General features: G+C 51.2%; 1 protein-coding gene across 1 annotated transcript in view; it reads left to right on the top strand.

Annotated features, from left to right (window-relative positions):
- The window catches only part of SRGAP3 (SLIT-ROBO Rho GTPase activating protein 3), a 103,351-nt gene extending 87,990 nt beyond the window's left edge, over positions 1 to 15,361 (top strand). Inside the window, exons 14-22 of the mRNA XM_074152759.1 lie at positions 119 to 196; positions 956 to 1,090; positions 4,220 to 4,325; positions 4,579 to 4,806; positions 6,269 to 6,348; positions 8,566 to 8,746; positions 9,311 to 9,460; positions 9,829 to 10,156; positions 12,332 to 15,361. Of these exons, the coding sequence (XP_074008860.1) occupies positions 119 to 196; positions 956 to 1,090; positions 4,220 to 4,325; positions 4,579 to 4,806; positions 6,269 to 6,348; positions 8,566 to 8,746; positions 9,311 to 9,460; positions 9,829 to 10,156; positions 12,332 to 12,748 (1,703 nt within the window). The 3' untranslated portion in view covers positions 12,749 to 15,361. The remainder of the gene's footprint in view (positions 1 to 118; positions 197 to 955; positions 1,091 to 4,219; positions 4,326 to 4,578; positions 4,807 to 6,268; positions 6,349 to 8,565; positions 8,747 to 9,310; positions 9,461 to 9,828; positions 10,157 to 12,331) is intronic.
- The last annotated feature ends 271 nt before the right edge of the window (positions 15,362 to 15,632 follow it).

Genomic DNA, 15,632 nt, shown 5'->3' on the forward strand with positions numbered 1-15,632 from the left:
GCTGTCCCCTGCTTGCTCTGAGCCTTTCTGGGTGCACAGACTCCTAATTTCTGCTTTTTACCAGAAAGTACCGCATAACAGTTATAGAAATTTTTTCTAAAGCACTGTTCTTTTCCAGGCCTTCAGCAGCAGGGCATTTTCAGAGTCCCTGGCTCCCAGGTGGAAGTCAACGACATCAAGAATTCCTTTGAGAGAGGTGCGTGGCCAGGGCGTGCGGGTACCACTGGGATGGCGTGTCCCAGCAGACCATCGGAGGTGTGAGCCTGGCAAGAGAGGGCAGAGCAGTCCTGCTGCCACCGCGTGACAGGGAAGCTGTGGAAGGGACGGGCTAGAGGCGGGTAATGGCTTTCGTGTCATTAGTCTTTGAGCAACATCTGGAGGATCAGGGTGAAGGTGGCCAGGCCAAGGAATGAGGCACTGCTGGGTTTGCCAAAGGTGGGAGGATTTGCACATCCAATTTAAGAGGAATCGGTATCCAAATCCCTTAGGTTTTTGAAAGCCTTTTATAGATTTTAAGTCAGTACAATGTTATCCAGAACCATTCAGTCTATTCCAGAGGCATAATTGCATCCTCCAGCCAAGCCTGTCTTCTCAGGCATTCACCCACCGTCGTTTAGATCTTCTCAGCTCTGAGCTGTTGCCGTAAATGCAGAAACGCACTGGGCTGGGGAGTGAAGGGGTACTGGTAAATAACATCTGCAGGACAGGTTTGAAATCTCCACAAGGAGCTGGGTTTCTGTAGGTAGCGCTGTAGCACATCTCAGCATGGCGCTGTGTAACAGAGCACCTTACTGAACTCTCCTCTTGCTGGCAAAACACGTAGCGTTACCAGTGCACACAGGAGGGGTTTCTGAGCTGGGGGAAGTTTTGGGTTTCCGTTCAGTTAGGGAAAAACACTTGCTGTGTTAGTCCAACTTGACAGTAATGCTGGAAATGAAACCTCTTCTCTGGGCAGGTGAAGATCCCCTTGCTGATGATCAAAATGAACGTGACATTAATTCAGTGGCTGGAGTCTTGAAGCTGTATTTCCGAGGACTGGAAAACCCCCTCTTTCCTAAGGAAAGGTTTCAAGATTTGGTATCTACTATAAGTAAGTACATGTGACAGCTCTTCTTGGAGAATAGGGTGGGACAAGAGAAGCAATAAACGCGGGGTGTACAGGCCCTGAGGCGACCTGAGTATACCTGTGGGGATGGCGGGTCCTGTGCTGGCCCGTCACCACGTGCCATCCAGCCCTGGCTCTGGAGACACAACGGGGCTTTGCTGCTTTACCTCAGCGTCTTCTGCTAAACATGAGGTGGAGGTCAGTAGCTCTGGGCTACGCAGAAAGCTTCTCCCGCCTCGGAGTCTGCAGCCTTGGTTTCAGCCTCACTTGCTTAGTGGTTCTCCAGGCATTTGCTGTGTGCATTTCCTGTCCCAGAGAAACCAGAAAGTGCTTTGGGATGTGAGCAGAGGTAGAAGCTGAGGGTTTTTAATCATGAAGGGTCTGGGATTGATGTCAGGGAAAGCCTGGTTGCTTCTTGTTCTGAACTCTCCTCCTGGCTCCACGTGTTCCTCTGCAACTGAAGACCCAGCTATCCCAGCTGGGGTTTATTTCTCTCAGTACCTTGTAGTGGTGACATTTATTTATTGGCAAGTCATGGAAGTTACTGCCCTGGGGGAAGGGAAGAAGACAGAATGAATTTGACGTTTCGGAGATGATGGAGGAGCGTGTTGTGCGCTTTGGCTCCAGGATGACTTCGTTTTACAGGAGACATGTCGGGGTGGTTTAGGGGTTGGAGTGTCTCGGTTGTGGGTCGCTTCAGAGGAGTGACTGGTGAAGACATGCTGAGGTCCTTCCTTTGGCTTTCACTGCTCGTGGCTCCTGCCCCCTCCTCAGTGTTAATGACTGCTGGAGATTTAGTGATGGCAAGACAGACAGATGATACCTAGAGGGGAATGGCACAGGGATGGGCTTGTTCCAGAAGGAGAAGAATGTGCTCCTATTTTTCAAGAACAGTGTTTTATAGAGTAGCTTCAGGAAATTCACCATCGCCTTTCAGTCCTGATGTGTCAAACAGCGCAGCACACCTGTAACGTGGCACACAAAGAAGCTCTTTCTGCACCAATTCCGTGTCCCAGACAGGAGCTTTAGCCTGGCCTTGCAGTGCTGGTGCCGCTGCCCTCCCTGAGGGCAGAGCAGGGACCCTGAGAGGGGACAGGAAAAGTGCGCAGCGCTTGGTGATGTGATGATGTGCTTGCAGATAGGCTTGGCAAGCTTTTTGTTGCAAACATCATGTGTTAATTTTGTGGAGAGTATTCTCCTCTCTCTTTATTTTTTCTCTCTTTAGCAAGAATCTTCGTTTCCCTCATCTTTCCTTTCTTTTCCTGCTGCCGTTGCTACCTTTCGATTAGGGAAAGACAGATTGATTCTCTGATAGATTTTAAATGAATTAAAGTGCCTTGTTCCCATCAAAACTCTGACCTTAAGTGCACATAGGTGTGGGCTGTGTAATAGTTGTCCCAGCCTTAGCAGACTGAAGGAACCTCCTTCCTCTGAGAACCCCCGCTCAGTAAGTGCCCCCCTTGCTGCAGGCTGTTCTCTCTCATGCTGTGATTACGGCAGGAAGGTTAATCGCAGCCGAGGGCTTTGGGCTTTCCTCTGCAGCACATCACAAAGCCCCCGCCATTTCCTGTGGCCCCCGGTAAGGTTTTGCGAGCCAGGGGTTTGCCGGGGGGGTGCTGCTCCGCGTGTGGCAGGGCCCACGATGCCCGTCCATCCCCGCCGACGTGATGGGAAGCCGGGCTGGCGGGAAGGCTGGGTTCTCCTCTCAGGCACTGAGGGCTTACATGGAAGCGTTTCGCAGATCCATGTGAGAAATGGATGGATAGAAAAGGCACTTTGTTTGCAGAGGTTCATTCAGGGGTGTGCCTGCATTCTCCAGTGATTGATGATTACTCCGTTAATTCCTCTGAATTACAGCCAGTTGAAACATTTCTGTGGAGTGAAAAAAGGCAAGTGCTTCAAGACAATTTGTTCCTCTGGGTTTCAGAACAGATAACTATTGTTGTAGGGCTTTATCCAGTTCTTACTTATTTGATTTTTTTAAAAAAAGTCCTCTTAAGTAAAACCAAACTGAAGAAGTAGAGAGCCCAGTGAGCAATAACAGGGGATAAATGCATTCCTCAGAATTTTCCAAAGTGAACTATTATAAAGATTTCCATCTTTGGACTGAAGCCAAATTTTGCTCAGACTTTTTGAACCAATGGCAGCCCAGCTACATGTTGTCAGTGGATTTTATTACCATTAGCAAATGTCAGAGTTTGATCCAGCATAATCAAGTAAGCATCTCTCCACTGATGTAGCTCATTCCGTGCTTCTGAGGGTGAGCGCTCTCAGGAAAGCTTTGGTACTCTTTGTCCACTTTCTGTAAAATAAAAGCCACAGGATTAACTGCCTACATAATACACTGAGCAGATACTAGCTTTAAAAAAGGAGTAGGGGGCTGGGACGTGCTGCGGCTGCTGGAGGATGGTGCTGAGCCCCTTGGCGGGTCAGTGGGGGGGCTCCGGCAGCTCCACAGGCAAAGGTGGCTACTGTACAGGGGTATCAGCTTCGCCCTGGGGCAGGGCTGTGGGGGCCGTGCGGGGGTTCCCAGGTGGGCTGGCACCGAAAGCAGATGGCTCTAAGCCCCCCTGTTCCTGCAGAAGGAAGCCGGTTTCTGATAGCAGCTGGGTGGTTTGTGTGCTGCCATGGAGAGAAGTGAGCCTTAAAGTGCTGACTCAGAACTGGTTCAGATTAAATTCCCATGAAGACCAGTGGGAGACTGGAGCAGACGGGCTCAGAAGGCCCCGATGGTTAACCTGTAAGTCAAGTGAATAAAAACCTCATTTTAAAGTCTGCACTAGAAAACCAGGCAGTGCTCCATTTCCCTAAAGCTTTTGAGAAGTATAGTTGTTGAGGAATGAACTAAATAATGCATAAACAGTTATTTTAAAAAGAAAATGTCTTTATTTGGTGTTTATACTGGATCTGAATGTATGTTTGAATTCACCAGTGGAAGAGCACGGTCCCCGATTCTCCACTGGCACCTTCGTGCCAGACCCGTGGATCTAATCTGGAAACAGGCTGTTGTTTTCCTCATGTAGTGGGCTACTAGGTCTGGAACCAGTCCCTCTGGTGCCGTGTTGCCCGGTCCTGAGCAAGTTTAACGATGTGCTTTCTGTCCATGTGTTCCAGAAATCGAGAACCCCACCGAGAGAGTGCACCAGATCCAGCAAATCATCATCACTCTGCCTCGGGCTGTCATCGTCGTCATGAGATATCTTTTTGCTTTTCTTAATCAGTAAGTCTTTTTTTTTCCTCTTTTATGGAGTTTTTCCTCGCCCGCCTTTTTTTCAGGGCTTCCCTGTCGTTGTTTCGGTATTGCCAGGGAGAGTTGTATTTTGCCTCCTCCCAGCCTCGCCGTGGCTGTGTTCAGGGAAGATGTACAGCTCGGTGATGGTTGTTTTTCAGGTGGTGGGGGTTTGCTGGTGGGAGGCTTTTCTGAGGGAACGGGGGGAGCCGGCACCACCCCTCCCTAACGCTGGTGCTTGCAGCTTGTCACAGTACAGCGATGAGAACATGATGGATCCCTACAACCTGGCCATCTGCTTCGGGCCCACTCTGATGCACATTCCAGATGGGCAGGATCCGGTGTCCTGCCAAGCCCACGTCAATGAGGTCATCAAAACCATCATCATTAACCACGAGGGCATCTTCCCCAGCCACAGAGAGCTGGAAGGACCTGTCTACGAGAAGTGCATGACCGGAGGGGAGGAGTACTGGTAAGGAGCGGGGCAGGACTCCATGGGGTGCAGGACTTTAAGCCAGGTCCCCGTGGTAGGGTTGTCTTCTGGAGCCGCACTTTGAGAGTGAACCTGTGAGAAAGGAGCTTTGGTGTGATTCCTAGTAGACCGAGAGCCGACCTCAGCTCCCACCAGTGTAGGAGGAGGAATCTCGGGAGCAGATCCTTGAGGAGAGCACTGGGGAAGGTCAAACCTAATGTTCAGGGCAGCCGAGCACAGCACCAGGGTGAATTTGCCCCTCTGCAGACGGGGCAGTAAATGCTTTTTTACATTTACTCCTGTTAAACGTTACGAATTAGGTGTGCAAGTGCAATATATTTGATATGCTTGTGCTGTTTCACACTGGTTAAGAATCATTTCATATCAGGCTGCCCTTACGGTTCTTAGTTTTAAATACTTTCGTAACACTAAGAGGATTTTGCACATCTAACTAGTTAGTCTCAACATCAGTTTCGCTTTTCATTTCAGCCTTAGCTGGTGAAAACAGAGGCAGTTTCACTGAGTTTTTCTTTCCATATTTCTCATGCTGACTCAGTGTTATAAACCTCAGTAAAATCTTCAGGAGAAAATTGTTTCTAATGTGGATATTAATATTTATAAAAAAAATCTTTTAGCTGCAGATTCACATAAGTATGAAAAGCCAGAAATTTAGGTCAATTCTAACCAAATTCCTTCTCGACTGGAATTTTGGTGTAAAGTCCCATGGTTCCGTCATAATTTGCTATTTGGATGAAATTTTGTAGCCCAAAGTTAACCTGAACCTTCCAGTTCCTTTTGTTGTGTCGATGTTAGAAGACAGATGAGTTTGTGTTCGCGGGGACGGGACCAGCCGTGTGCAATTGCTTTGCATCGCGGCTTCGGGTGCACCATTCGCCCTTGTGGTATAGCCAGGATAGGAAATCCACAAACTCCCCCACTCCAAGTGTAAGTGATGTTATGCCTTTGTCTGGAGGATGCTGGAATTCTAAAGCGACATTCAGGTCTGAGTTTTAAGAAACCAGTATTTCTAACTGACTTGAACTGATTTTTGTGTGAGTTTAATACATGTCTGAGACCTAATCTTCCCTGACGCTGATCACCTGCTGCCGTCCTCACTGGTGCAAGCAGAGGATAAAGTGCTAAAACTCACTGTGAATGACTGTGCGGAACATTTCAACTTGGTATCACTTTATATTTGTTTTGCCAAATCTGAGTAAGATGCATGAGCAACAGAATGTGATGTTCTGGGCCTGAAGGTCGTGGTGCGAGTGTCTGCTGTTCCCAAAGCAAGTTCATGGAACTGCTGTGATTTAAAATGACCATCTCAGTCCTACGAGAACTAAACCCATAACTCTTTCAGGTGTCACTGGGGCCAGAGTTTCTCTCAACAACTTACTTTGCTAAGTGCCTTGGGAACAGAAATCTCATTCTTTCTTTGAAAGCGCGGTGTATTTTATTTCAGTGACAGCCCGCACAGCGAGCCAGGCACCATCGATGAAGTTGACCATGACAACGGCACGGAGCCACACACCAGTGATGAAGGTGAGCAGCAGAGAGCAGGGTCTGTGTTAGCAGAGCTGTGCGTGCAGGGAAGCAGCGGGCACTTCACCCCTCATCAGGTTAGAGGCTGGACTGGTGTGTGGCAGTCTAGTCGGGGATGACGTTTTTGTGTGCTTAGTAATGAGCAATAAATGTTGCGTATAGATTCTCCCCATAGGGTGTGCATGGACCTTTGCAGTCTCTGCCTCCATGGCAGGATGCAGGGGTTGGTTTTTTGGAGCTATTCTATGAGATTCCGTTAATCCCACATATTTTTTTCCTTCCCCTTGTCACCTGTGCTGATGTGCAGCCGTGTGATGGTGAAGACGTGCTGTGTGAAACAGGTCACAGAGCCGGAGCGGGGACGGGGATGACATGGGGGAGACCGGCTCTGTTCACTGGGGGCTCTTGGATGCATTGCGGGGAAACCAGTAAAGGTTGGGGACACTCTGCAGTGCAGGGGTGTGTGTGTCTTTCAGCCGGTTCCATTATGCTGTGGCAGGAGGGCTGGGCCCGGTGGCTGGCACCGCGGGGAGGAGGGGAAGGGCGCAGCTGGGCCAGGACAGCTCAGGACCTGCTTTCAGCTCCAGACAGGAGCCGACAGGACTGGAAGATGAAGGAGAGCAAGCTGCCATTTAGCCAATTTTTTGCTTGGATGGTCACATTAATAGCTCTGATTGGAGTTTCCGGGTGATTAACTGTGGTGCAAGTGCGGAAAAGAAGAGCAGCTTTATTTTGTGAATTTACATACTCCTTCTTCCCCTCTCCCTCGTCCCATGCACCCTCCCTGCTGTGAAACTCAACATTTTATCAGGCTGTGAGACCCCTCCTGGTTGCGTCCCCTCCAGAGCGTTCCCCACTGGTCCCACCCCAGTGCTCCCCAGCACCCTGCGGCCCATAGTGCTGTGGGTGTGTATTTTAAACTGGGGAAAATTGCTCTGTTGAAGTGACCTGTCCGGGAACGGGGCAGGGTCCTGATGCAGCATCTCCCATGTCCCCCTTTGGTGTCTCCTCCTCTGTGTGGGTTTTGTGGCTGAGCAGAGGGACGGGTCACATCCTGGTTGGTGCTGATGCCTAGCCTGTGGTTAGTGACGAGGCAGACGGAGCAGAGCAAGTTTCCATGTTTTAATGAGAACGTGACAGATCTGGAGGAACTGGGCGGATTTGCCCTGTTCAGCTTTGTCATCGCCCATCTGCCTGTCTCCAGGTGGTGGGGTTTAAAACGATCGGGTGTCTCAAATAATCAAGGTACATTAACTGCTTGCTTGCTGGTTCCCATAGTGGCCAGAGGTAATTGGGTGGTGGCAGCTTTCCACCCAGCTTTCCACCGCTGCTTTTCCACCCCTGTCTCGGGGTGCAGTGAGGTGGAGAGAAACGCTGTCGCTGCTTTGCAGTCGCTGCAGCGGGTTCTCTGGGATTCCCAGCTGGAAACAGATTTGCAGAAGGGCTGGGCTCCTCCACGGGCTCCCCAGTGCCAACCAGGCTCCTCTCTGGGTGCGCATCCTACTGTGAGGCCCTTGGTCAGGAGCTCAAGGGTTCCTGGTGTGCTCACCGCCTCCAAAAGGGAAGTCCTGCCTCAGCCCTTTTGAATTTCAGACCCTGAGCTCCCAGTTTGTGAATCCCCAGTGTTTGGTAGAGCTTAAATTAGAGAAAGTGGGGAAGTGGTGAGGTAGGGTGCTGGTCTGAGATGGGGGGGGATGATGTAGAGCAGCCGCCTGGCCAGAGCCGGTGTCATCGTGTCTGTGGGGATCCCCAAAGGGGGATTCGTTCCTCATCAATAATTCAGACCAAACTGTCTCCAGGATAAGCAAAGGAAGAGAAGGTAAAGCCGGGCTTTGATCACAGTGTCTGGCACAGCTTGACAAGATCCCAGTCTGGAGGATAATGGGGTTCTGTAACCGAAGAAATCACTTTATAGGTAGAAAATGGGAGTGTGGGTGGTGATGAGATATGCACACAGGGAGATTTCAGCTACTCCCCATCTAGTTTGTAGCTTTTTGTAATTGCTGGTAGTTTGTGAGTCTGTGAGAGATTCCAGGAAGGCTGGAGGAACAAAAAGAAGTGATCAGTCTAAAAATAAGATGGTTTGTACTCAGCGTAAGATGCTCTCGGGAAGCTAGAGCAGCAGCGTTAGTGCTGTTCTGAGGAGATGCCTCTTTCTAGGGTTTATTGTGATTGTTGAACTGAGCTTGTCTCTCTCTGTGCTTCTCTCCTTTGCAGAAGTGGAGCAGATTGAAGCCATAGCGAAGTTTGACTACATCGGACGCTCTCCCCGAGAGCTCTCCTTTAAGAAAGGGGCCTCGCTCCTCCTGTACCATCGGGCATCAGAAGACTGGTGGGAAGGGAGGCACAACGGTGTGGATGGCCTCATACCCCACCAGTATATTGTGGTGCAAGACATGTGAGTAAAGTGGTGGCTGTTGATCTAGGTTGTTAAAACCACATTCTGTCATGAGGTCTGTCTTCAGCCACCGACAATAGGTGGCTAGATTTTCCCTGGTTGAATGGCTTTGCTGAGAAATCTGGGTGTGTTCACATATCCCTCTCCGTTTATTGCCTCACGTTGTTTCTTGTTCAGGCTGGTAAAGCCAAGCACTAAATAGTGCACTTTAGTGAGCCTGAGCCCTGTCTGTCATTGACTGCTCGAGGTGGCACGACCCTTGCCTGCTGTGTCCGCTGACCTGGCGTTGGTCGGTGCCACCTGGCCAGTGGGCACATCCCGGGTCCTTCACGAATGCCACTTCTGTTATGAGCACCGTACCCGGATTCATTAAAATGGCAACTGTATCGCCGGGGGATATGGAGACCTGACATTCGCTTTGCCCGAGCTCTGGGTACTGTCTGAAGTGGTGGCCTCGGTCCAGCCCTTTGTTGACAAAGCCTGGAGCTGCTGGAGTGGGGATGTTCAGGTCCCTCTCCTGGGGCAGAGCCCTGGTACTGAGGGGGTCTCCTTTCCTCTCCCTAGGGATGATGCCTTCTCCGACAGCCTGAGCCAGAAGGCGGACAGCGAGGCAAGCAGCGGGCCACTGCTGGACGATAAGGCCTCCTCCAAGAACGACATCCAATCTCCAACGGATCATATCGTGGACTATGGCTTTGGGGGAGTTATGGGCCGGTAGGGACACTCTCCTTTTCCTATGAACACAGAGGCAGTTGCTGTCATGTGCGGGGAGAGTCGGTGTGTGGTGTAGGGCAGGGCAGAAGGGAAGGCTCCAGTAGGCACTGCAGAGTAATATGAGCATGCAGGGGGTTTTCATGTGCCTTGCTAAGATAGTTCTTAACAAGTAAAAAGGCAGAATTGCTGTCCCTTTCTTGGCCCTGGCTAAACTGTCTGTCTTCCCTCTTGCCTTAGTCTTCTGGAGCTGAGAGGCTGGGGTTCGGTTTGATCTGAACTCTCAGAGCTGAGCAGTTGTCTTGCAGCATGCGACCAGACGCTTTCTATCTGACGGACGGTGACCTAGTCTTATGATGGATTCTTTGCAGAGTGAGATTGAGGTCTGACGGTGCAGCTATCCCTCGCCGTCGAAGCGGGGGGGACACCCACAGCCCGCCCCGAGGGATGGGTCCCGGCATAGACACTCCTCCTCGAGCAGCGGCCTGCCCTAGCAGCCCCCACAAAATACCTCTTAACAGGGGCAGGATTGAGAGTCCTGAAAAGCGCAGAATGGCGACATTCGGCAGTGCAGGCAGCATCAATTTCCCAGACAGGAAGGCCTTGTCTGATGGCCACCCGCTGAGATCGACCTGTGGATCGACTAGACACAGTAGTCTCGGAGATCAGAAATCTCTAGAAGCAGAAGCGCTGGCTGAGGTAAGAGGGTTGTGAAGCGGCTCTCGGTCCCCAGGGATCGAGGGGCTAAAAGAAAAGTCACCGGGGTAGCGCCGCAGAGCCCCTTCCATCTCAACACACTTCAGAATTACAGTGCTGCTGTAGCTGCCACAGTTTTAAAGGTAAAAACGAGCAGCCAACAGCTTGCCTGCTTTTCCAACTGTACCGGTTGGCCTGAAAAAAGATGCTGTCCCCTCCACAGACCTTGTTTCCTCGAAACAGTAGACAGAAATGTTCGATCCACCACCGAAATGCGCTGGCAGCTCTTAGCTCCCGCAGGGAGGGAAGCGCATTATCTTCATCTGATGCTCCATAAGGAGCTTAAGAGGAGAAAACTGGATTTGCCAAATCAGAATCTGACTGATGCTCAGTGTTTGGAGGATAGTGCTTCACGTTTGTTACTGGCTGTTTGTAGCTGGGACCTCAACATGTTCGCCTGATCCCAGTACGACCCCTCCAGCCATGCAATATCATTACCAGCATCACACTAGGCCATTGCTGCTGGTTAAATTCCCGTTACCCCCAGCACCGCCTCCGGTGGGAGCAGAGCTGTGGGGTGGTGGGTGATGCCCAGGCAGAGCAGCAGCCCCTGTGCCACAGGGTTTGGCAGGCTCTTACATGTCCCATCAGCTGCTTTCAGTGGGGTAATTAACGATGATTGCAGGAAGGAAGAACTCTTACTGTCCTGTTTGCTTTCCCACCAGCTGCCCTCCTTGTTCTCTCGCTCTGCAGCACGCTCCCCAGCTTCTCTGTCCATCGAGAGCTTGCCTTTGGTGTCATCAATTTACACAGCTATGGTGGTAGCGCAGCGCGTGCCCTCAGTGATGGCTCCAGCCGGGCCACCACATCGGCTTGGGATGGGCTGACAGCATGACAGCATGCACAGTGTCCCCGGGCTGGGCTGGTGGGTGTAGGTGGCACCCCGGGGCTGTGTTCCCCAGGTGCGGTGCAGGGCTGGGGGGGGTCCAGGACCCTCTGGAGGGACCAGTGAATGGTGAGGACGGAGCGTGACAGGCACAGTTTTCTTGGCTTTAGGGGTTTTGGGTTGTTTTTTTAAACCTTGGAGAAGATTCTCAGCTGATGTAAATAAATACTTACCCTGTAGGACTGCTGGATGTGGTAGTCCTGAGGCTTAGCTCTGGCAGAATATTTTTACTCATTATCTGAACTGCCTAATAGGATTAATTGGAGCTAACTTGATAATTATTTCCCTTCTGCTGATCCTCTGAACATTATCTGAGGCTCACCGAGTGTTTTGTGTGCATTACAAAATTAAGGACTCATCTACACAAGGACAGTGATGAGAGTTAATGAGAGCTACTTTTTAACTGATTGACTCTGTTGCCTTCAGTCACTTTTCAGATGGTCTCTTTCTGAGTTAGTGGCCTTAATTCAGTTAAGGCGGATTTAAGTGAAGCCAAACTAGGATCTCTCTGTTTCTGAAGGAGATGATCAGCGCTGCAGTTGCAGACAATTTAGACACTTTCAGTTGACCTGGATTCACTTTGTGGAGGGTCTCCTCAGATAGGCCCATGCAGGCCGTGCCTAGGAGATGCGACCCAAGGTGGGCGGTGAAGGTTGGGGCCAGTGTCCCCTCAGCTGCCTCCCCACGTGCAGGGAGAGGCCTCGTCCCTGCCTCTCTTCTGTTTATGGTGAGCTGTCATCGTGCTGCTCACTCCAGACACGTCCCCGTGCCTTTCTGTCCCCACACCTGCCACTGCCCTGCAGGCACAGGGACAGCAGAGGTCCTCTTCATCTGGTGGAGGCTGCAGAGTGGCGCCTTTTGGGAAAGACCAGCTGCAGTGCTGGGGGAGGGTGTGGAGATGCCCTGTCCCAGTGGAGCTGTGGACAGGCTGGTGGTCACCCCATCACTCATGGTCACCCCATCACTTGTGGTGCTTGGGGGTTGCTCCCTTTGGAGCTGGTGACCAAACTCCTGTTGACTTGAGAGATGTGGGGTGCCTTTGTGTGGCCAGGGTTTGGGGTTTGCATCTTCTCCTGAAGCTCCTGCTTTGCTTGGAGGCTCTGTCTTAGGTCAGAGACCCCCCCACAGACACATGCCAGGGCAGGGGGGAGTCTCTCCAAATGGGTGGGTGCGGGAGAGTGGGGCCATGCTGTGGCATGGTGCTGACATCCCTTTGTCGGTGGTGTTCGCAGGACATCGAGAAGACCATGAGCACGGCGCTGAACGAGCTGCGGGAGCTGGAGAGGCAGAACACGGCCAAGCAGGCCCCCGACGTGGTCCTGGACACGCTGGAGCCCATGAAGAACCCCCCGATGGGCGCCGCCAACTCGGAGCCCGCGAGCCCCCTCCACACCATCCTCATCCGGGACCCTGACGCTGCCATGCGGCGCAGCAGCAGCTCCACCACCGAGATGATGACCACCTTCAAGCCGGCCCTGTCGGCCCGGCTGGCCGGGGCTCAGCTGCGGCCCCCGCCGATGCGGCCGGTGCGGCCGGTGGTGCAGCACCGCTCCAGCAGCAGCAGCAGCTCGGGGGTGGGCAGCCCCGCCGTCACCCCCACCGAGAAGCTCTTCCCCAGCAGCTCGGGGGATAAATCGGGCACCATGTAGGCTGGGGGGCGCCTGGACGGTGGGAGCAGGGCCAGTGGCTTGGCACCGTGGGGGGCCAAAGCCCTGCTCAAGAGGAAGCCCTCCAGAAGGGGAACAAGCGCGTGGCCGAGGCCTGATGGCCGGTTGTATATACGTGTGTGTGTATGTACATATGTGTGCACACACACCCCCATCCATGGAGAAACACTTCCCACGCTTGCAATCCTACGGCAGGAGGAGACGGCGGGTCTACGTGTTGGCACTGGAGAATACACCCTATATCTAGAAGTATATATTAAAAAAAAAGTGTACAGAATTCGGTGACTTTTTAAAAAAAGTAGATTTACCTCAGAAACTGGCTCTGAAATGTCCTCTCTAGAGACGTTGGGTTGATTTGGGATTTTTCCGGGGCTAATTGTGTGCTTGTGTTTGCGTGGAGGTAGGTACGTAGCGGCTGTGCGTCGAGCAATACAAGGCCCTTCCTGGAGTTTATTTTCTGCACCTCTCAGCATTTGGGAAAAAAAAAAAGGGAGCAGGGGGAAGACAAGACACGGTGGGTTTGGTTTGGTTCACTGCTGGCCTGCAGAGAAGAGCTGGAGGTTTGTAACTGCCGGTGTGTGGGACAGAGGAGGAGGCAGCTCCGTGACGCCCCGGCCAGCGTCCCCCGGGGGAGCGGGGACAGAGGAGGAGGCAGCTCCATCGGCTGCTTGGGAGGATGCAGAACTCGGGTTTTCTTGAAGATTTCAGAGTGACCAAGGACTAGTGACAAACCTGTGGCAAAGCATAAATAGAGTACCTTACACAGTTTTGAGATGCTTCATTTCCCTTTCCCCACACACTTCTTTTTTTTAGGTTTTTTTTTTTAAAAAAAACAACTAATGTTCTCTCGACCGCTGGGACTAAAGGGGTGAGGAGGCTTTGGTACAACGACGTCCCTTTATTTGAAGTTGCACAGCAGTACACGAGGGTCTTGATACAGATTGTGTCTTCTTGCATGAAAAGCATGAGCCATATTTGACCATATCAGACGCAGAACCGATCTGATGGGGTGATATTTTGCACTTTCTGTACTGTACTATATAATACAACAGTTTGAGTTTATGCAAAAGAATCTACATTTTGTTTTTCCTCTGAACGTGTAACCCGGAGAAAAAATATGCAGAAAGAGCTGGGGATTGCATGGTACTTTGATAATTGAGTCTCTTCTGTGAGCCCTGAATTCAAGACACCCTGTGCTTCTCCTGCAGGTTTTTTTTTCTCCTTGTACAGATTTCCATGCAATGACCCATGGTTTAATCCGGTCGCTTCCACATGATCACGTCCAGCCCCGGCGTGAAGCGGGCCGTGGTGAGTCTCTGGGCTGCAGAGAGGAGCCGCGCTGATGGCTCCTAAATGTTCGTCCTTTCCTCCCCCCGGCTGGGGTCCCTGCCGCTGTCTGTCCCTGGGCACAGCAGCCCCCGAGCCCTCCTGCCCCCTCCAGCCTCACCTGCCCCTGCCCAGGGCTGGTTTGTGTCTCCCGATCATCTCCTCCGGCCGGGCAGCACATACCTCCCCGGCCGGGCACGCACCCGGCGTCACACGCCGCTGCGTGTCCCCGAGCCCCGTGCATGTGTCCCCCCCGCGCCCCGCTCCTGCCCGGGCCGGGCTGTGTATATATCGCTGTTCTTGCTTAAACGCTGGGAAGTAACTGTTAACATGTTAAACTGTACAAAAAAATAGGCTAAGAGTAGATGAAAGCCAACGCCACTCACCAAATCTTTGCACTTAGTAGGTAGCTCAATGTAAAAATAAAACCCAATAATAATAATAATAATAATAAAAAAGGAATAAACCCCCCCGAGCCACAAAGCTAACCTTTCCGTGTACAGTGGGGGAGAAGTACTGTCTGTAGTGATTCTGTCATTGTTCCTCCCTGTAACGCTGTGAGGGGAAGTGGTGTTTATGTACTTGTCTGTTAACATTGTTGACATTTGTAATTACCACAATTAGTTCCTATTGATGTTTATTTTTTTTTCTCCGTGGTTTTTCCCCCCTTTCCTGCCTCGGGCCAGCCCTGAGGTCAGCGCCTCTGTGGTGAGGGGCAGCAGATGTTCAAACAGTCTGTGGGTCTGGGCAGCAATGAACCAGCAAATGTGCTTTCAGGGGGAGGGGAGGAACCCATTTGGCACCAGAGCTCTGGATTCGTTGCCAGTAATTAGTTGGGTTTTTTTTTTTCTCATTTAGTTCCTGGAGAACATTCACTTTGCCAGTCTTCTGGTTTTTTTATATACTTTCAAAGATGACTTGATAGCAAAACCATGCTTATTAGGTTGTTGGTTTTTTTTTTCCTCCCCTCTTACTTTTGAAGGTACGGTACGAGTTCCAGTGTCTTTCTATTAAATTATTGCCTTTCATTTTCCTTTGTTTTGTTTTGTTGTGGGTTTTCAATACAATTGTGTTCTTATCTTTAAGTGCCTTTTTGAGCACCAGAACAAATGCTTGGAGTGATGTCCTAGGAGCTGTGCGCATCATGATTTCCTTTGTGCAGTTGCGTTGTGCTGGGGGTGATTGCTTTTAGAGTCCTTTTTGTTTTTATTTTTTTTTTAAAGAAAAAAACCAAGACGTTTTGTTGAAGAATAAACTACCCCTTTTTAATACCGTCTTCAAATTGTAGTTTTAACTACTGTAAATTTAAGGGAAGAAATGTATTTTTCTGTAAGCTGGCTTGGCACAGAATGGGAGCACGCACGTTGTAGGAGTGTCGTAACTGGAACCTGCTGGTGTTTGATGAGTGTCTGTGCCCCCACCCTCGGTCCCTCTCCGCAGGCGTGGAGCCTGTGGGCTGCGGAGCCGGTAGCGTCGGGGTGAGACCCCGGGGGGGGCCGGGGCAGCCATGAGGGGGGCGTCTTCCCGGAGCAGTAGTTTC

The sequence above is a fragment of the Numenius arquata genome, chromosome 8 (genome assembly GCF_964106895.1).
Source record: "Numenius arquata chromosome 8, bNumArq3.hap1.1, whole genome shotgun sequence".
NCBI lineage: Eukaryota > Metazoa > Chordata > Aves > Charadriiformes > Scolopacidae > Numenius > Numenius arquata.